Genomic DNA, 21822 nt, shown 5'->3' on the forward strand with positions numbered 1-21822 from the left:
AACAGAACAAAGGACTGAAATAGGCCCCTTTTAGAAGTTAGGGATGATATCTTTATTCACGGTTCCACTTTCTTTATTTGGTCCTTTCATCCCTTTATTCTCTCCTTAGTCAGTCCTCAGTGAGCTTGTCTCCATTTGTATTATTTGCATCTGTGAATTTCCAGAGACATCCCTACCTCCCACATACATGTTTTCTTTTCTTGAAATGAAACTCTCTCTTTCCTCTTTACCTACTATAAATGGGACAAGAAGTCTGATGGTAGATGCTTTTTCCCCTTAGTTTAGGTATAAAATGCATGCAGTAAAGTGCACTAATCTTAAGTACACAGCCCAATGAAATTTTATACGTATAGAGAACTGCGTGACCACAACATAGATCAAGATTCAGAACATTTTCAGTCCCCAGCAGGCCCCCTATGTCCTCTTCTCATCAGTATCCTTTACCCAAAGGGTGACCACTATTCTGACCTCTGATACCACACGTTAGTTTTGCCTGTTCTTGAACTTTGTATAAATGGAATCGTAGAGGATGTGCTCTTTTTGGGTTGAGCCTTGTTTGACTTAAATCATTTGAAGTTCATCCATGTTGTATCTGTCAAGAATTTGTTCTTTTTCACTACAGTGTAGTGTTTCCAGTGTATGAATAGAACTGAAGTTTGTTTATCCATTCTCCTGTTGCTGGACCCTTGGATTGTTTCCATTATGAGTAAAGCTATTAGCAAACCTTCTTGTACAAGCCCTTTGGTGCCTATAAGCACTTGTTTCTGATGAGCATACACCCAGGAGTGGAATGGCTTGGTCATGAGATGTGGCTCTGTTTGACTCTAGTAGGTACCTGGCAGATGGATTTTTCGTCTGTATTTCCTGACGCTGATGGCGGACCAGGGTGGGCCCTCTTTAGATGTGCCTGTTGATTTCCTCCATTCTTGCCTCCCTTCCTTGAGGAGTTGGTGCATTCAGTTCATGTACTCTTCTGCCTACTTTGTTAGTTTCTTCTCGTCTTGGTTTCTTATTCTACATAAGAGTTATTTGCTTATACACATATTCATAAATGATCACTGAATAAAATATAGATCATTTTATGATTGTGACTTTTATATTATATTTTTTCCTAAAATAAACTTGGATATATTTCAAATGTGTACATCAGTAATCCTTTATCTGGAGAATCTTTCCCCATTTTTAGTCTTTTGGCATAAGAACTTTTTTAAAAGCATTTTTTATAGCTTCTTAGAGATATAATTGGAGTACAATAAGCTGATGTGTTTTGAAATATGTATACACCTGTGAAACCATCAAAATAATGAACATATCCATCACCCTCAAAAGTTTCCTTGTACCCCTTTGTAATCTACCCTCCCCTACATTTTTAAAATTGGAAGTTTAGTTTTTAATAGGACATGCCAGTATGTAGAATGAATTTGGTTAAGAATATAACTTTTATACTCTCTTTATCTCTCACATTTGCTTTTTCTGGAAAAGTGACCCCTACTCCTTACTTTACTTACTTCTGGCACTCTGTGGAGAAGCCTCTGGGGGCCTCTCCCAGTGGGAGGGGGAACCGAGAGAGTGACCCCCATCCCCGCTTCGGCTAGAGCAGCTGGGTTGCTTAGTGGTCCAAACCATGCCCTCTGGAGTCAGGCAGAGTATGTTGGGATTCCAAACTGGCCTCTTGGGAACCTGTGTGATGTTAACCTCCCAAGCCTCCATTTCTTTACCTGTAGAATAGGGATAACATTGTATATCCTTAGTTCCAATATGCCATCAATTGTAAGATGTATAATTCATTTAATACCTGCTCTTCGGGGGCTGGGTGAGGGAAGAGAGACAGCTGCTTAGTTCCAGTATACATTGAAATTCCAGAAACCGTAAAACTTAGGAAACACTGAATCATAGAACCAGAAACTTGGTAATAATACCTACCTCATAGGGTTCCTGCAAGAACTAAATGAGATGATGCATCGAAGTGCTTGCCCGGAGCCTGGTCCATAGAAAGGGCTAAACAATGTCAGTTACTATTATTATTTTATTATGTTGGATTTATGACCTAATCTATTGTTTAGAAAATGGTTCTGCTCCTTAAAAAAGTTTGAAAACCACCGCTTTGGCACAACATTTGGCAGCAATAGTAGATCTCAGTTATACTTTTGCAAGTTCAAAGGCTGCTTTAAAGATACTTCCGAAGAGCATGATGGATGTTCCTTTCTTGCTGGCGCTGTCCGAGGTTGTCTCCACTGAGCAATGTCATCTTCGTTACTGGTGGGAACTCCTCTGATAACTCAGTTGATAGGAGCTCTCAAGCGGCTTTTGTAAAGCCCATGAACAGTGAGATTTTCAAGCTCAGACCATTTCTATATTTTGAAGAGATTTAAAAAAAGGATTTGATTCAATCTGGCACCTAAAACCCTACCTAAGTCTGTTTTGGAGGGGAGTTGGTGGGCAAACATATGACATGGTTTTAATTATGAATCAATCTGTCAGCTATAAGATTAAAAATAAATAATATGCAAATAGCTGCCTTCAAGAAAGAACTAGGCATTAAAATAGGACTTCAGTCCTGTGTCTTTTTAGCCTGATGCTCGTCATCCGGCTGGTTTCTTCTCCCCAATATGCCGCAAACGTTTACCTGGTAACATTCCCTCTGCTGGTCTTCCAGTAAGGTGGGAGGGGTTAACATCTATTTCTCAGAACCATGAGGTTTGCTTGGAAAGCAACAGATAACCCCAGAGATCTTTTTTTTTTTGGACACTGGGAGTAGATCATTTTTTTATATCCTTTGTTTTCTCTTAGAACTGTACCACAATCTCTTATCTGCAAAAACAGCGTATAAGAAAGCTCTGCTGGCCCCTGCATTATGAAGCTGTTTCCCTCATCTTTTTTACTGCTAAGATGGAATCAGGCTTTCAATTTATCTTTTTTGCTCTCTATCCTTGGCGTTGAAAGGTTAACAGACTCTAATATAGTAAAAAGATCATTTGTGCTTGGTGTGGAGAGAATATACCGATGGCCACAGAGTAGACCTAAGAATTCTCCTTGCACATGACCTGGGTCAAATTCACAGATTTCCTCTGATATGTTTTTTTTAAACCATGGAGACCATTAATTTACTGCCTGTGTTTCAAGTCAGTTCAGTGTCTGCAAACTCAATACTGTGTGTGTTTGTCGGTTTGTCTAACACTTAATACCACAACTCCAGCAACTTGAAACAGAGTCACGAGCTAAACATGGTATGGCTGGGGCAGAAGGAATATATAAAAAGTCTGAATGAGTTAAAATGCTTTTAATGAAGACTTGGGTGCTTCACACAAACATGTAATCCTCTTCATGTCAAATGTGCTAAAGAGAGACGATGACAAAATATAGAACCAACAGTCACAAATTGTAAATAGAGATGTGAGACCACTTGAAAGCCGGATAACAACAGGGAAATGGAGGGACCCTTGTTATTTCAATGGGCCCATCTCAACTGAAGTGAGAGGAATAATCTTGGCACCTCATTGACTTTTTTCAAATGTTTCTTCTTTTGCACTTTATAATCTAATTTTGGGAGAAGAAGATGAAGTGGTAGAAATGGACTTATAATAATTCACATTATGAAAATAAATATTTCATGAATCAAAGAAAGGAAGTGGGTACCAGAGGCTTAAATATGTCTTCGAATGGCAGTAAATTATTTTGGCCATGTATATATTCTTATGTGAATTGATTTTCTGTAGTCTGCTCTTCAAGAGGCACCACTGTAATCTTTCAAATGAAGCTTCATCTTGGTCGTTGATGTTTGTCCCCTGTATTTTACATGATACTTTAAGACAGAATAGTATGTTAGAAAACTCAAAACATTAAAAAGGTAAAAACAGAGGAGATGGTAAATCTAGTATATACCTCCATGTCACAGATGGAGAAGTCAACCCAACAAAGTTCAAGGTGGCCTCTTTGGAGTTCCAGAAGCCAGGCTGTAGCATAACTCCCAGGCCAGTTTGCCTCAGTCTTGTTTTTCTTTGGGAAAGAGTAGAAGGAGGCAAAATAGTTAAATGGAGACATTTGCAGTGTAGGATGAAGACTATCTTCAGGATCGGGTTTACTGCATTCGAAGGAGATCAGTTGAACTGTTGGCATTGTTCATTTATTGTTTCTGGTTTTAGGAGATTTGACCATGTCATAGAGTGAGTGATACAGGGATCTATGAGGCATAACTGCCTGCTAGGAATGACAAACTTTCAGTTTTTTCCTTTTCTTCCCCCCTGATAAAGAGGGAGTCCTAGCTAAGAACCTGACCAGACAACCTTTATTTTCCCTCTTGTAGCTGACACTGTACCTCAGACTAGTGCATTAGGAATTAACATGGCTTTTGACATTAAAATACAAATTGCTAGCCCACTTACTACATTAAAATCTTGTCAGCTCAGTTACAAAATGAAAGCTGTGTTTTCTGAACCACATTGAACAAATGTACTTAATTGATGTTCTTTAATTCTGCAAGCCTGGAAAGATTTTTTTTTTAATTGATAATCAAAGGGGGTTAAAATAGGGAATTAGTCGTGGGAACAGTGGCAACATTTCATAAACTAAATCTACTCTAGTTTTGATAATTGGAAACAATTAATAACTGTAGGCTTCAAGGCATTTCCTTTTAATTTACTTTTTTTTAACATAAAATTTAATTTACTGCCCGTGTGCCTCATTCCAACTATTATTAGAAAATTGCCCTTAAACTTCTGAAGTATTATATATAAAAGCTCTCTGCAGCACTGATACTAAACCACAGCCAAGAGAATAAGAATGCTAAATGTACTGAAATTGGAGTCATTCTGCCATTGCGCAGGGAAATAATTTAGCAAAACCAGATTAAATCTCTCTTAATAAAATGACAATTTCATATACATGCCTTTCCATTTTCGGATAGCTCACTGTATAATAAAAACCATTAAAGTGATGTTATAGTATAATATTGTATTTTCAGGATTATTCTAAGCTTCCTCAAATTTTTCTTTTCTTCGTTGTGTGAAATTAAATTCATTGCCTGAGATTTTATTAAAGTAACTCTTGGTGTCCTTCGCTGTCAGTCTTCCTTGATAAGAACTTTATTTTGCCTCCTAAGACTATCTTCAATTATAATGTCCTATAGATGGTGTCATGGGTGTTTTCGCTTAATTAGCTGATTGTGATACAAGTCTCTTTGTTATTCCTCTTTCCTCAATTTGCATTTTCCACATTATATTATCTTCCATTAACTTGATCTCATTTAAAGTTGCCCCTTCCATATGGCAGTCACTTTTGATTGATTGGCCTTTGCCATACTTTCCAGATGAATCCTGAGTTAGAAGGAATCAGAGACTTCTCTTTTCCTACCACAGCACGTGTGTCTTAGTGATAGGTGGGTGGATGTGGGGAGCTTGGGTTTGGCTCTTGGGGCTGGATGGGCAAATACGTGAGCTGCACAGTGATTATCAGTATCATGTAGGTTCAAAACCAATGGCTCTTGGAGCAATTTCTCATTTAAAATTGACTGGCTTGATGTGTAACTGGATTCCTGTCCTCTCTTAGGTCATCACAGACCTGGAGGAGCAGCTGAACCAGCTGACCGAGGACAATGCTGAGCTCAACAACCAAAATTTCTACTTGTCCAAACAACTCGATGAGGCTTCCGGTGCCAACGACGAGATAGTACAGCTGCGAAGTGAAGTGGACCATCTCCGCCGTGAGATCACAGAGAGAGAGATGCAGCTCACCAGCCAGAAGCAAGTAAGGACGGTAAACCATGTTAGAGATCCCCTTTAGAGATCCCGAAGAACACTTTGGTCCCCTTTAGATTTTAGAGTGAGTGCCTGGGGCATCTCTCCCAAGGGTTCCAAGACTGAGCCTTGTCCATTAAATGGACTCTTTTTTATAATCATGTCTGTGTTTTGAAGGCTTGAGCATTTTAAAAAATGGCTTTTGAAAGTGTGTTGTTCTTCTTAATTTTGATTTAGAAAAATTACGAATGAAATAGAATGCTCTGGGAGGCAATATGAGCCCCTTGACTTTTTAAGTGTGGTCTCCTCCTGCTGGCCTTGCTTTGGGTTCTGCCTATAAGGTGGTGGCAGAAATGGCCCTTCATCCATTCTCTTCTGGTCCCCTCAGTCTGTAGAAGAAGATAAGCTGCATTTCAGACTGTAGTTAGAAACTTGCGCTTTTCTAAAACTGATCCGACAAAAGTAACATCCAGGAGATCCTCATTTGATACAAGGCACAACTCAGTGGTACTGATTTGCAGACTATGGAGGCTCTCAAGACCACCTGCACGATGCTGGAAGAACAGGTCATGGATTTGGAGGCCCTGAACGACGAGCTTCTGGAAAAAGAGCGGCAGTGGGAGGCGTGGAGGAGCGTCCTTGGCGATGAGAAGTCCCAGTTTGAGTGTCGGGTTCGAGAGTTACAGAGGATGCTGGACACTGAAAAGCAGAGCAGGTGGGACTTCCTGTTTGTAGAAAGCCAGTGATGGGCCACTGCAGCAGGATCACCTGAGAGTTATGAGGCGGGTGACCGACTGTCCCAGGACTGAGCAGTTTCCTGGGACACCAGACTGTCAGTGCTGGAACTGGGAGACTCTTGAGCAAACCAGGATGGGTTGGTCATCCTGCTTGTAAATATGGTCAGTGTCAGTTGGATTCTGTGGCAGTAGCTGGTGTTCATTTCCCCTGTGCAGAGGCCTGGGGGGAGAGCAGGGCAAGTATCTCAGTGCTTTCTTTGCAGAAACTCTTTCTTCAGGTTTCTTATCATTGTGACCGTGTAGCAAGACCATCACCATTTTAATCCTGGTTGTGTGTAATGCTAGTCTTCCCTCTACGAGTTGTGACACTAAAAATGTCTCCAGACATTGCGTCACGTCCCCTGGAGGGCAAAATCGCCCCCACTTGAGAACAACTGCTCTAGAAGAATAGTGGTTTTTTTCTTTTTTCTTGGTAGGAAATAGTAATAATAGGTTCAGGCAGTATCTTTCGTCTGCTTTCCTGCTTTGGTTTCCACAGTTCCCTTTTTGCCAAGGCCGCGATAGTGCAGGTTGTGTAGTGCATAGCTCTAGGGGGTGCCGTTCACATTGAAGACATCATAGATTTGAAGCTTTATTATGACAATTTTACAGCTCACAGCAGGAAAGTGTTTTGTTCTAACAAAATTGGTATATTACGACAGTTTACCAGCAGATGGAAATAAATGGTCTTGAAGAACAGGTGCCTTTTTCCAGTTTGCACAAAGGCTCCGTATAGGCTAGTGTTAGCCCCATGACTTCGTGTCTGCATAACTGAATCATGTCCATCCTTCATAACCTCACTAATGTCACCTTCTTCTGAAACTCACCTTCCTGTGATATTCTAAACTCCTTAAGCAAGATAAGCTATACATAGAAATATCTATCATTTAGTTCGACTCCAGCAGACTCATTTGGGCATTTCCCACATTTCCTTGGCCATGGTAGACTCATCAATGTGTTGGATGTTTAATCTATGCTAAGTCAGTTAAACTAGAAAAGATTAGAGGCAAAAGATGAGGACTCTTAAATTTCAAGAGAAACTAGTAGAAATGTTCCCTTTTCGGGCATCCTCTTGCGCAAGGTGTTTGCTGCTGTGAGGGGCTGCTGGTTTAAGACCTGCTCCTGCTGCCCTCTGAACTCTTGGGCTCCCTGAGTCCTCATGGTTTGTTTGGGTCTTTCACACAGACCCCCTCCCTCTGCCCTCAAGTCCAGCTCCTATCCTAGCTGTTTCTAGAGCCCTTCAGGGAAAATTTTAGGGATCAGAAGCTGGCTTTAGCATCAAGAGATACACAACCACACGTGGAAGGTAAAATTATGGGCTGTGCCTAGGAAGACATTTCATGTATAATTTCAAGGGCAACTGTGAAAGATCTTGGCTTTACCCCCTTTTTTTCCTGCTGTCTTGGTGTTATGTGGGATACTGAGATGAGTAAAGTATAATTCTTAATTCTTGTCCTCAAGAGGCTAAGAGTCTAGTGGAGATAAACTGTGTATTCAGATATTTATTGTCTGAAACAGAGAGTTGGGTGTGCCAGGAGAGAAGTACATTTATGCTCTGGATACAGAGCAAGGAGAGGTTACTTCTGGGAGGGGAAATTAAGAAAGGTTTTATGAAGGACATGACCTTTGAGTTTGTCCTTCAAGGCTGAGTCAGATCGGGCTTTGTAGGGTAGGGAAGGACAGTGTTGCAAGCCCAGGTGTGGAAGTAGTAAAATGTAAGACCTAAATGGGTGAGAGGAAGTGATTTTTCTAGTTTGCTTCTAATTTTTCTAGTCTCTAACCTTATTTATGTACACATTCATCAGATTCAATTTTCAGTTTCCTGATGAGCACCCTGAACACTTAACTTACTGCATGTACTTTAAGGAGAAGAAATGTTTGCTCAAATGGCATCTCCCATGGTCCTCTGCACCCTGTAGTCCTTCAGTGGGACCTCATTTCCTTTCCACTCCCAAGGGAGGCTGTGACAGTCTTGACACATCCTCTTCAGCCCGGTTGTATTTGGAAAATTGCCTTTTCCCCTTCAGCCTTTCCAAGTGAGTACGCACGAGAACGTTACCTATGAAGAATATTTTTACCCAAGGCCTAAAGTGGGTCAAATCATCACTCAGTAAGCGGTCAGGAAGCAGGACGTAACTTGGAAGTAGGAGTCAGGGTTGGGCATCTATCCAGCCTGCAGCCAGTTTGGTTGCTTATCAGGATTAGAGATGGGCCAGCTTCCTTTCTCTGGGTCAGTGATGGTGGGGCTTCTGAAATGGGCCTGTGTTTTTCCATCAGGGCAAGAGCTGATCAGCGCATCACTGAGTCGCGCCAGGTGGTGGAGCTGGCAGTGAAGGAACACAAGGCCGAGATTCTCGCTCTGCAGCAGGCTCTCAAAGAACAGAAGCTGAAAGCTGAGAGCCTCTCTGACAAGGTCAGTGCCCATCCTTTCTGCCTTTCTGGAAAACATTTTCATTTCCATCTTTTGGAAGGCATGCTTGACACAAATTCAAATGCAATCCATGGTCAACGTATTTCATAAACATACGTTTACTCAGTCCAGTAGAGTCACATGGTTATGCTTTACTGTGGGATGTCCTTGGTAGATAATAGTGTGAGTTGGTGTGGTGGGTACTGGGGTCTCACAGTCGGTCAATGGCTTCTTAACATCCACCTCTCTGGGCCCCTGAAGTCCGAATTTTGATCTGCGTGCACAACTCTCGTTTTCTGGCACTTGATTTCTAGAAGGATTTATGGATTTAATGTTGAGTATCCTTGGGAAGTGCTTGGTGGCAAGGATTAATGCTAATTCCATTGCTACTGTAATAGGCAGCTCAGCCTCCCTGTGTTCCAAGTCCAGGGACATGATAGGGTCTGACGACAATGCTAGTCCTCAGTATTTCACACTGGAAATACGTGTGTTCTGTCCATGTAGCACTCCATATTATATTTACCAGGTGATGGACCACTGTTTTGGAGATTTAATCTAATAGTCTTGAAAGAGATTTAGAATAAGTGCTTCAATGTTATGGAAAACAAAAGTGAAGATTAGAGAAATTTTATGTATATACGTAGCCTCGCACATATACTCTTTTTCACACACAAACACACACGTAGAGTAATAATCTGAGTTTTGTATAACTCTGTTATTTCCTGATTATAAGAGTAATTATTTGGGGTCATTCTGGTGCTATGGAAACCACAGAAAAGTAAAGGAAAAAGTGACTGGTAATCTGTCACTACTGTTATATTGGTGAATTTATTTGTAGTTTTTTCTTTGCATAATATGTTTATGTGTACACACACACACAACACACATAAATATTTGTATAAATTTAGGTTCTTACTATATAAACAGCTTTATGTATTTTTTTTAAAAACATCATATAACTAGGGGCTTTTCCTGAGTTATTGAATATTTTTTGAAGATGTAGTTCTAAAAACATCAATTGCACGGAAGTACCTATTTTAATCATTCCACTTGTGTTGGAAACTTGAGCTTCTTCCAATTTTTTGCCATTATAAATAACAGTGTGATGAACATAAGTCTTTATAGACATCTGATTATTTTCTTACCAGAGTATCATAGAAATAAAATGATTGAATTCAAGGCTAGAACTTGCCACTCAGGAACGTTCCTGACTTCCTTGATACTGGCTTGCTATTTTTTTTTTTTCATGAGGAAAATAAATATATTATTTGGAGATAAATAAACCCTTTTGTGTTCAACTTGAAGAATATTTTTTTCTATTTGACTGTTCTTAAAGTATTCTCTAGTCAAGTTCCACCCCTCCTTTAAGACTCTAGACATTCTCATACCATCTTTTCTTGATGACTGGTCATTCAAGATCAGTTTTTCTTCTCCGTATCTAAATTATCATGTGACAAAGCAGTCATTTTTTGTGTGTATGTCTAGTTATGGGCCACCCTCTGCTTGTGACTTCATGTAGGTTCCTTGAGAGAGCTCATCTATCCTTTCATCCCAAAAACCCCTGATAGAATCCTGTGCAAGTAGCAGGCATTCAGCATGATTCTTTAATTAAATCCAGCCAAAGCAATCATCCGCTTCAAACTTGTCACAGCTGTTTATATGACTCACCCCTTAGCAATAATTCCTACCTCATAGAATAACTTACATAAGGACTGTCTATGACATGGACTTTTGTGGTAAATTTTTAAAAAAACAATATTTATATTCTGACCGTTAGAACTTGATTATTCTTCACATGTGAAGGTTTGTGGATATTTCCAAAAGTTATTAGCATCTGACATTCCTAAATGTGGTATCATGGCCAATTTTTCCAAATGTCCAGCTCAACGACCTGGAGAAGAAACACGCCATGCTGGAAATGAATGCCCGAAGTTTACAACAGAAACTGGAGACCGAAAGAGAGCTCAAACAAAGGCTTCTGGAAGAGGTGAGTGAACGCACCTGCTAAATAGAGCCAGCTGGAATTTCGAAAGTGAAAATTTACGTTCAGGTAGTCAGATCCAAATTAGACGTTCAAATTTTGAAATTAGAATTTTCGAGGAAGAGTAAAGTGGTCACTTGATACTTTCTCGAAGGTATTTAACACATTAAAGAATGTGTCATGAAGACCGGAGGATCCCTGTCGTTTGTGTCCTCCCATATGGTGCTTAATAGAGTGAGAAGCACATAGTGAGTATGTGCCAAATGGAAGTTTATTAAATAGACGGGTGAATGAATATTAAGTTAAATTTTTCTTTAGAGTTAACATCCAAAGTATATTAAGTTTCAGGCTGATAGCACATCCATGCAAATTAGCTTTGTGCACAGGGCAGAGACTTGATCAGATTATGCTGACTACCAAATTTCATGAAGACGTTGAACATTCAGTTAATTCAGTTAAAAAAAAATTATGCCCTGCTTTTGAGACATAAAATGAAAAGCTCAAATGGATCTCCTAAACCCGTCCCTTATATTATTTCCTGTACCTTTTAACAGAATTCTGAAAATCTCCATTTAAATTGATGACTACTTCCCGCTCCCAACCAAAGCCCTGTATGTTGAATCACTGATGATTCTGCTTTGTTCATTAGAATTGACCAACCAGGACAAACACACTTTATAAAGATATTTAATGAGAAGCTGGACTCCAGGAGTGTTCTCTTGGAGGGAGCCTGACAGTTCAGTTAACCAGATTACCTATTCTGGTTAACTGAGGGTTTACTGTATGATACCCATAACTCCCGAGGAACTCTGCTAGTAGAAATAATATTGCCATGTTATTAAGTTTGAAAAGTCTGGTGAAAATTTTACAGGTGAGTATGAAATGTTTTATGAAATGATACTTTAAAAAATAGGAGTGGGAGTTTGGGAAAGTTCTGGAGATGGATGGTAGTGATGGTTGCGCACCAGTGTGAATGTACTTAGTGCCCCTGAACTGTACACTTAAAAATGGTTAAAATGGTAAGTTTTATGTTATATATATTTTACCACAATAAAAAATTTTGAAAATCAAATTAATTATAGGTATACATGGATGGGAAGTTCACCAAAGGCAGCCCTAAGATCACTGTAATACAAATTTAAAAATCTACCTGGTGGTCAATGAGAGAATTATGGTCTTTGATGTGGAATGAATAGACAGCGTTCCCACTTTGGGCACTTGTTGGAAACAGAAAGAACAGAAATAATCAATGATCTCGCCTGTCCTATTTTCCTTCCGAGGAAGGAGAGTTGGCCCTGACAGCTCCATACTTTGGTCCAAGGTTACGTGGTGAGTCAGTGACAGTGCTCGGAATAGAATGCTGGCTTCAGTCCCCTCGTTCTCACTTCTACACTACGTGAGAACATTTCCAGTTTCTCAGTCTGTACCTCACAGATAGATTTTTGAGCACAGACATCTGGCTGACATTGAGTTTGAGGCAGATTTTGCTGACGGTTGAAACCACTGTGAAACAAAGAATGATCTTTATTGTCCAAAATATGTCTAGGATGCTTGGTTGTGGTGTGCACTTTATAAGCATGTGACCAAGGGCTTCACTCAGATATCCTCTTCATTAGGGACAGAGACTTGAAAATGAGTTCGGAATCAGAGTCTCAGGGTTAGAAAGAATTTTTTTATGTCATCTAGTCCAAATTCCCAGCACTTTTGCCACTGTTCCCTTTATCCCTGCCCCTAACAGACTTTACTAATGGCTCTTTCTCCCAAATCTTTCCTCGTGAGCCCGAGATGGCCTCAGAAGCTTTTGGATATGGCACTTTATAGCCACTATCGGTCCACTGGAAGTAACACCAGAGCTGAAAGTCCATTTGCTGATCCTGGTCAAATTAATCTTTTGTCCAAGGTAGAGAATCCCTTCTCCAGCACTCCTCATAGGCGAGCCTTGTTGAACCTCCACCTCAGTACTTACAGTGACTCTCACATTCCAACCCATTTTTCAACAACTCTGATTCTTAGGAAGTCCTTTTTTATTTTGGACTGAAGCCTGAGAATAATAACAACTAACATTTAATTAGCGCTTAATATGTGCAAAGTACCTTTCTGAGTACCTTACATGAATTAACTCATACAGTCCTGTGATGATTCCATAACTACTTTTATTTTATTTTATTTTATTTTTAAGATTTTATTTTTCCTTGTTCTCCCCAAGCCCCCCAGTACATAGTTGTGTACTTTTTTAGTTGTGGGTCCTTCCGGTTGTGGCATGTGGGATGCCACCTCAGCATGGCTTGATGAGCGATGCCATGTCCCTGCCCAGGATTTGAACTGGTAAAACCCTGGACCGCTGAAGCAGAGTGCGTGAACTTAACCACTAGGCCATGGGGCTGACCTCAATAACTACTTTTATTATCTCCGTGACAGTTGATTAGATATCTTACCTACTCTCCCACTCCAAATCATCTTCTCTTTTCTAAATGAAATATTTCAAGTTCCTCCAAGTTTGGCATGTTCTTTTCTGGTAGATTTATCTTTGCAAAGAGAGTTTCTAGAGGGCCATGTGGTCTGAACAGCATGGAATACAGTGGGATATCTCCATCTCCATTCTGGGCTCTGGAAACCTCTGCCAATGACCCAGGCTCTTTGGGTAGCTTTATCCCACTATTGATACCTGTTGACCTGTCAAGTCACCACCTACCCTTCTACAAGTGTTTGTTTTTTTAACATCTTTGTGTTCTGTATTTATTCAGTTGATGTTGGAGAAAATACCATCCCACTGAACTTTCTCTTGTTGGTTTTGATCCATCTTTCTAGCCACCAGGGTTGTTTGATGCTCTCATTCTGTCGTCTAGCTCCTTCATGCTTCCTCCCAGTCTCCTGTCACCCTTGTAAAATTGTTGGACAGGTCTAAGCACATAGCTAAAGCCCTCCTTTCAGTCTGACACCGACCCATGAATCACCTCCCTTTGCCTCTCTCTGGGAAGCAGGTAAATGGTTTTGAAAAACATTTCACTGAGCACAAATGTCACTCTTAGCTGTTTTTTTTTTGTTTTTTTTTTTTAAAGATTTTATTTTTTCCTTTTTCTCCCCGAAGCCCCCGGTACATAGTTGTATGTTCTTCATTGTGGGTCTTTCTAGTTGTGGTATGTGGGACGCTGCCTCAGCGTGGCTTGATGAGTAGTGCCATGTCCGCGCCCAGGATTCGAACTGACGAAACACTGGGCCGCCTGCAGTGGAGCGCGCGAACTTAACCACTCAGCCACAGAGCCAGCCCCTTAGCTGTTTTTTTATTATAGTAAATAAGCAGCCTATTTCTTGGAAAGCTAATGGACAGTTGATGTATTTATTCTAGAAAAATATTTTGGGCCTGGCTGTCACCAAACAGATTCTTGTGCCCAGCACTTGTTTCTCTGCCTCCTGCCTAGCAATTAATGTGTCCTAAAATAGTGGGAAGAAACCAAAGAGGGTTATTTGTGGAAGAAATCACTTGTGCTGCAGGGGACTGATAGCTCCTTTTAAAGGTTATCTTAGCTGTTTTCCTTTTCTTTTTTTCCTGTATTTTAGGGGGTTCTGTGGTTTGATTCAGAAATTCCAGGTTGGCATATGGGCTGGGTGGTCTCTGGTTAGTAACAGTATCTCTTGCTTTATGGAGGATTGATAGGGGAGAGGCTGGTGGAGTAGGTTGGGATGGGAAAGGCAGATAAGAAGGTGAGAGGAGAGCAGCTGACCTGGTTGGAGGGAAGAAGGAAGGACAATGGAGATGGCACTAAAATTCATTGAGCACCAACTGTGTGCTGGGCACTGTGTGTAGGATGTCACTGGTGAGGGCAGGTATTATATCCTTTTTCAGAGGAAGAACCTGATGCCCCTAGAGGCAGTGTAAGCATCCCATGGTCATGTGGCTGATATGTGTTAAAGTCAGGATTTCAACCAGGGTTTCTAACGTTTCAAAGTCCAGGCTTATTCCACTACCCTGCAGTATGCCCCAAGCAGTGATCGCCCTCTGAAGAGGAAGGGCAGGTGAAGAGTAGAAAAGGAAAGAAAAATAAAACATAGACAGAGGGAAGTGAAGTAAGATGGAGAGGGTCAACACGAGGTCATCAGTTGCTCTCAGCTTGCTGGGGCCGGGAGCACTGAGCTTTGCCATGGCCTGTCGGAAAACTCCGGTGGTGATGTTTAGTGCTCTTCAGTAGCTCTCGGTCCTTAAGTCTGCAGAGGATCTAGGCCACCAGGGAAGAGAGGATTTGGGCCACTGCTAGCGTGGTTAAGACTGTAAACCAGGGGTTGGGTGAAATCAAGCAGTGTTTTGTCAGGATCTCTGCTCTCTCCTGCTTTGTAGACACAGAAGCATTTTAGGGAAAGAGAGCCATAAAAGCAGTCTCTTTATAACCTGCCCTATTTTCTGGTTGACTTCCATTATAAAAATTGGGGGAAGATTTCCAGCACAAAACTGTTTCCAGTATACTAAATTTAATTTTTTTTTCCTGGGTTTTACCAACACTCATACTGAATCTGGGATCTTCTGTTTCTTTCCTCCCCACGCTGTAAAAATATGTCCTACGATTGTGGCTATTTGCGTGCTTTTTGGGGTCCCTCACCCTGACGAGGAACTCTTTCAGTTAGAGATGACGTGATTCGCCTTGTGTATTCCATACTGTCCGTGCAAAGTGATTCTGCATAGTAACAGCTGAGATCTTAAAAACAAAAAATAAGGACAAATTGGAACTTAGTTGTCATGGCAGTAACTCTCACTGCCTTAGATGTTAACTCAGATGGCTCAGACTCTTAAGGACCAAAATTAACTGTCAACTCTGACCGGAAGGAAGACCCACCAGACTGGACTTCCTGTTACAGTGGACATCGTGTGACTTGCTGGCCATCTGAGATTTCTGTGCAAATTCTTTTTAACCATGCATGCATCGTTTTGGAATAAGGAGACAATTGGCAATTCTGGAATGAGATGGTTTCAAAAGCCGAACTTTTGGTGCCGTGCCTGAAATTAGTTTGGTAATTGCAACAGTGGGGGAACAAGATGTATTGTGTGTGGTACTGAGCCTTTCTCCGGCCTTTCTCCCCACTAGCAAGCCAAATTACAGCAGCAGATGGACCTGCAGAAGAATCATATTTTCCGGCTGACTCAAGGGCTGCAAGAAGCTCTAGATCGAGCTGATCTGCTGAAGACAGAAAGGAGTGATCTGGAATATCAGCTGGAAAACATTCAGGTGAGAACCGGCCGAGGGAATTTCCTTAAAAATTGTCTGCAGAGGCGAAGCATGATGGCTCAAAGTCATCTGGGGAAACCGTCAGTGTCTTTGTGTTGTGCACTGTTGTGTATTTTCTCCAATATTTCATTACAAAAATTTGCAAACATTCAGAGAAGTTGGAAAACTGCTCTAATGATCACTCCCTAGATTCTAATATTAATCATTTGCTGGTTTTACTTTTTCACATATCTATCCATCCATCCTCCCTCTTTGTGTTTTGGCACTAAGATGAGGACTAAGTGAACAAATATTGACCCAGTGCATTGGCATTGAATTTTCCTATGCTGGCATCCTAATGACTTTCTTTTTTATTTTCTTAAAGTACTAAATTTAAAAGTATCCTTCTTTCTGGGTCTGAGGTTATTCTTGTTTTCCTGAATTTTAGGTTCTGTATTCTCATGAAAAGGTGAAAATGGAAGGCACTATTTCTCAGCAAACCAAACTCATTGATTTTCTGCAAGCCAAAATGGACCAACCTGCTAAAAAGAAAAAGGTGGGTCAAAGTGTTGGAAAAGTGGCGAGTTGACAGTTTGGCTTGATCCTCAGTTTCAGTGTACACCACGGTTGATAGAGCATCTTAGGAACATTGAAGAGAACAAAATGCACAAAATGTTTTATTTTGGGTTGAAAAATAGGTTTTGAGATAATCAGAATAGCTGTTAAAGAGAGGGTATCATTATAAAGTCTGTAACAAGCTACTTTCTGTCCATGGCCTTTAAAATTGTGGTGCCTGTCTCTGTTAAGGGAGTGATTTTTTTCCCTAAGCAGCTGGGGCGGGGGTGGTATGCGGAGAGAAAGGTTTGTACATAGGTCGGGGCACAGGACTCCAGAGGGAGTAGCAGGTCACATGTGTGGGACTCTAGAGAGAGAAGGATTCTCAGGTCATCTGTGTGGGACTCTAGAAAAGGTTAGAACTTGTCTGGTCCAGTCCTTTTGGTTGGCTCACAAAGAGACTGGGACCCAGATTGTCGAAATGCCCGTCTAAAGTGCCTGATTGGATAGCTGTACCTTCTATGGAGTACTGCTCCATCCCTTTAAAATTGTAACAGACAACATATTAAAAACTATGGCCAAAAAACCCGCAAAACCTATGGAGAGGGTTATATGTATCTGCCCGCGTGCATGGGGAGATTTTTAGTAAGTCCAAAACATGCTTCCCTAAACCGCTGAAGCCCTCCTCCTAGGTTTGGCCAAGTGTTCTCCATTCCAAAGGGCCTCTAAGGAGCTCGCGTTTCCTTCTAAAGGCATTTGTACCCCAGAGTCGCAGAGGCAGCGGTTTTGCAGGAAAGGCCTGCGATGCCTTTGGAGGAATACTGAGGAGTGGACTGAGGTGGGCCCTTGGTCCCAGTGGATCCTGATGCTGTCTCTACTGTAAGGAGATGAGAGCAGCCTGCTACTCAGGGTGGCTGCAGGGGAAGGATTTTCTTGTGTGTCATGTGCCTGTCTGTGCTTGCAATGCCTATGAGATTTAATCTTTTTTGTTTTAGCAGTGGACTGTTATCTGATTATGTCACTTGATGTAGTTAGGGTGTTGCCATTTCTTTTTTCATTGTTAATTTTTTTTCAGTTGCATTCTTCTATGTTTTTCTTTTTTCTTCACGTACAGTACATGTTCCATTTGCATTTTTTTGAGTAAGCCCCTCGTTTTGACATCCTTTTAGTATTCGATTTTTTTGCTTCCTTTTTTAAAAGCACTCATCCCTGTGTCTTGTAACTAAGCATCATGAGACAAATTCAAGGCAAGAGTGATTTCTGAACCACCTCTCCTGACTCCATCCTCCACTTCCATTTTTTGAGGGTAAAGACTCAGGAAATGGCTCTCCTTGGAAATGCTAAAGGAAGAGGTGGTGGCAATTCAAGCAGCTTTAAGCCTCTTGGTGAAAACTCTGCACCCCTCTTTTTTCCAGCCGGCTGGAATGGGCTGTGGCTCAGTCTCCCCTTTTCCCCCTTCGCATGCCATTTTTACTAAATCTGCTTACAGTGAGTATGCTCCCGGCTTTCGTGGTTTGCTCCTCCCAAGTCAGAGCTCCTTTAGCTAGCTTAAAGTGCCAGTTTCCAGGAGTTAGGAGATATCTCTGTTTCCATTGCTAGGGTTTATTTAGTCGACGGAAAGAGGACCCTGCTTTGCCCACACAGGTTCCTCTGCAGTACAATGAGCTGAAGGTGGCCCTGGAGAAGGAGAAAGCTCGCTGTGCAGAGCTGGAGGAAGCCCTTCAGAAGACCCGCATTGAGCTCCGGTCCGCCCGGGAGGAAGGTAGGGGCGCTCACTACGCAAAGTGCTGTGGAAAGGCGGAGGACCGATCTCAAGGAGATTGGCCCTAGTTCAGCATCTGTGTTTATGGCCCATACGCCTTCAGTCCAGACAGTCCAAGTCCGAAAAGTTCTCGGCATCCTTGGTGTTGCCGATATGGCACAAAATGTGTCCTTTTGGTCTCGGGTCCATGAAAGACAGCCCAGGGGCAGTCCACTTGGTTGGGTCCTCCTGGTGACCCAGCTAACCAAAAGACGTTGGACTGGTCTCTCTCCAGCTGCCCACCGGAAAGCCACAGACCACCCGCACCCATCTACGCCAGCCACTGCGAGGCAGCAGATCGCCATGTCCGCCATCGTGCGGTCACCCGAGCACCAGCCCAGTGCCATGAGCCTGCTCGCCCCGCCTTCCAGCCGCAGAAAGGAGTCTTCAACTCCAGAGGGTACGTTCTCAAGGGGCCACTGGAGTTTTGTTGAAATTTTTTACAATGCAGACGTATGATAAAAATGACAAGTAATAAAACTAGGCGATAGTGAGTAAGAAGTAGGTCTTCTCTCCACCCCATCCCACTTCCCTTACTCAGAGTCAACCATTATGTTCTTCAGGCACTAGTTCATGTATGTAACCACGTATTGTTCATGTATCTTATGTGTGTATATTTAAAGAGTATGAGAAAATGAGCGTATTTTTCTCAGCCCTTTTTTCTTTTATAATTATCATAGCACACTGTGTTATACTCTGCAAAATACCTTTCTTCTTTTAGTTAAAACATTATCTTAGAGGGTTTCTTATTAACACATGGATCAACGTCAACCTTTTAAAGGGCTGCATAATATTCCATGGTGCGGGTGTATGATTCATGTGTTAAACAGACCCTTGTTGATGAGCATTTAGGTTATTTCCAATTCCTTGTTCCCACAGACACCCTGTAGTGAACATCCTGTACTTCTGTGGGCATTATGGCTATAGGATAAGTTCATGGGAAATGAATTGTTGGGTTAAAGATTACATGCATTTTGAGTATTGGTAGTTTGTGACAATTTATATTCCTACCAACCGTGTGAGTTTTCTTTGTGGTCTCAAAAGTACTCTATCTACCTAGAGATGGAAAGGACCTGAAAAAAAGGGCCAGGGAAGGTGGTTTGGAAAGTCTTAGGGAACGTGGAGTAGAGCTGTGGGTCAGCATCATGGTGTCAAACCTCTTTAGTTGTAAATCTTGATGGCATTTTATTGTTGTTTTTTCTTCAATGAGGATGTCATCTTGTTTCCTATGTTTACACAACACTTTGAATCAAAGAGCTGTACTCTTAAAGTCATCAAAGTGGTGATGGTAACACGGAGGCCCTGGTGTCCACCGACAAAGCTGCACAGAGCAGCTACCTGAGTCGTTCCTAATACTCCAAGCTCCTGCTTTGGGTGTGTTGCATATTCACAGTTTCAAAGTGCATGCGTGTTATTTATTCCTCGCAACTGTCTGATCAAGGAAGGGGGACGATGTTATATGGAGAACTCACTTTGGATTCAGAAATTGGGATCCTGAGCTTTTCTCTCTGTTTGAAGCTGCCTTTAACTAGTTCCAGGTCACTGTTGAGAGGGGGGCCCATTAAATAGAAAAAAAATCAATCTTGTTAATTTTAACAGCCTGGAATATAAATGTAAGAATCAGTTCTTTGAGGCTTAAAAGTTGGGTTTTTAACAAAAGGAGGTTTTTCATGAAAGAACTGGACATGAAGGGAAAATTCTTCAGTAAGTTTATATATTTAATAATTGGAAATTCTGATTCATAATAGTGATTTTTAAACTGAACTCTGAAAAGCTCTAGATATATGATTTCATCTGGAAGACAAAGCTTCTATGCCTAAAATATTTACAAACATTTGACTTAAAAGCATATGTTTCTTTATGCCCACAAACATCTATGCTCTCATATAGCCAATCTCCTACCAGTAATATGTTCTTTAAAAAACCCTCATTCCTAATAACTGGATAATGGAGATTTTAAGTTAATTCATGTAAATCTAGATGCATCTGTTAGTGTTAAAATAGTTTCACAATCTGTAACTAACCTGCTCTAATGGTTTTTTTAACAGCCTATTGAGATAAATTGACATACCATACAATTCACTCATTTGGAAAGTTCACAAGGTTGTGCCACCATCACATTCTAATTTTTGAACATCTTTGGCCCCACTTTTCCCCCCCTAACAAAAACTGTATATCCGTTAGCAGTCACTTCCCATTTTTCCCTCCACCCAACCTCTGGAAACCACTAATTCACTATCTCTGTGGATTTGCCATTCTGGTTGTTTCGTATCTCATACCGTATGTGGCCTTTTGTGTCTGGCTGCTTTCACTGAGCATCATGTTTTTGATATGCATCCCTGTCGCAGCATGTATCAATACTTCATTTTTTTATGGCTGAATAATATTCTATGGTATGGATAGCTCATCGTGTTTATCTGTTAATCCATTGATGGACGTTTGGGTTGTCTCCATCTTTTGGCTATCATAAATAATGCTGCTAAAAATATTTGTGTACCAATTTTAGTGGTTACATATGTTTCCAATTCTATTGGGTATATACCTAGGAGTAGAATTGCTGGGTCATTTGGTAGTCCTATGTTTAACTTTATGAGGGACTTCCAAAGTGACTGCACCATTTTATATTCCCACCAGCAATGTATAAGAATTCCGGTTTCTCCACGTCCCCACCAACACTTATTGTCCACATTATTGATTCTAGATGACCTAGTGAGCACCAACTGGCATCTCATTGTGGTTTTGATTTGCATTTCCCTAATGACTCATGATGTTGAGCATCTTTTCATGTACTCGTTGGCCGTTTATCTTCTTTGGAGAGATTTCTATTCAAATCCTTTGTCCATCTTTTAATTGAGTTGTCTTTTTATTATTGCATTGTAAGAGTTCTTTATAGATTCTGTAAGTTCCTTGTCAGAGAGATGATTTGCAAATGTTTATCTCATTCTGTGGGTTATCTTTTCACCTTCTGGATGGTGTCGTTTATAGCACTCTAATGATTTTTTTAAAAATTTTCCTCCAGAATTCAGTCGGCGTCTTAAGGAGCGCATGCACCACAATATTCCTCACCGATTTAATGTAGGACTGAACATGCGAGCCACAAAGTGTGCTGTGTGTCTGGATACTGTGCACTTTGGACGCCAGGCATCCAAATGTCTCGGTAAGAGCAGCAGCTGTGCTTGGCGGCAGCACCTGTGCGTCTCCACCTAAAAAAATCTATCTCGTGGAGGTGGTTTTTTTTGTTCTTTTTAGATTCCTCATCATACAGTGCATTCATTTTCAAGCTTTTAGTTTCGGTGGGAGGACGCCCTTTTTCCCCTGAAAGAGGAGTGAGTTTATAAATGTTTTCAGCTCCTGTCTCCAACCCCCTGTGTG

General features: G+C 41.2%; 1 protein-coding gene across 15 annotated transcripts in view; it reads left to right on the forward strand.

Moving 5' to 3' along the window:
* The window catches only part of CIT (citron rho-interacting serine/threonine kinase), a 154719-nt gene that overhangs the window by 110169 nt on the left and 22728 nt on the right, over positions 1–21822 (forward strand). For 9 of the 15 annotated variants that reach the window (XM_070627105.1, XM_070627107.1, XM_070627112.1 and 6 more), the window contains 9 exons: positions 5545–5742; positions 6254–6447; positions 8786–8921; positions 10801–10905; positions 15975–16115; positions 16543–16650; positions 18294–18411; positions 18686–18850; positions 21470–21607. In XM_070627105.1, the coding sequence (XP_070483206.1) occupies positions 5545–5742; positions 6254–6447; positions 8786–8921; positions 10801–10905; positions 15975–16115; positions 16543–16650; positions 18294–18411; positions 18686–18850; positions 21470–21607 (1303 nt within the window). Of the gene's footprint in view, positions 1–5544; positions 5743–6253; positions 6448–8785; positions 8922–10800; positions 10906–15974; positions 16116–16542; positions 16651–18248; positions 18412–18685; positions 18851–21469; positions 21608–21822 lie in introns of all 15 variants that reach the window. The other 6 variants (XM_070627103.1, XM_070627104.1, XM_070627106.1 and 3 more) reach the window with 1 other exon arrangement.

The sequence above is a fragment of the Equus przewalskii genome, chromosome 7 (assembly GCF_037783145.1).
Source record: "Equus przewalskii isolate Varuska chromosome 7, EquPr2, whole genome shotgun sequence".
NCBI lineage: Eukaryota > Metazoa > Chordata > Mammalia > Perissodactyla > Equidae > Equus > Equus przewalskii.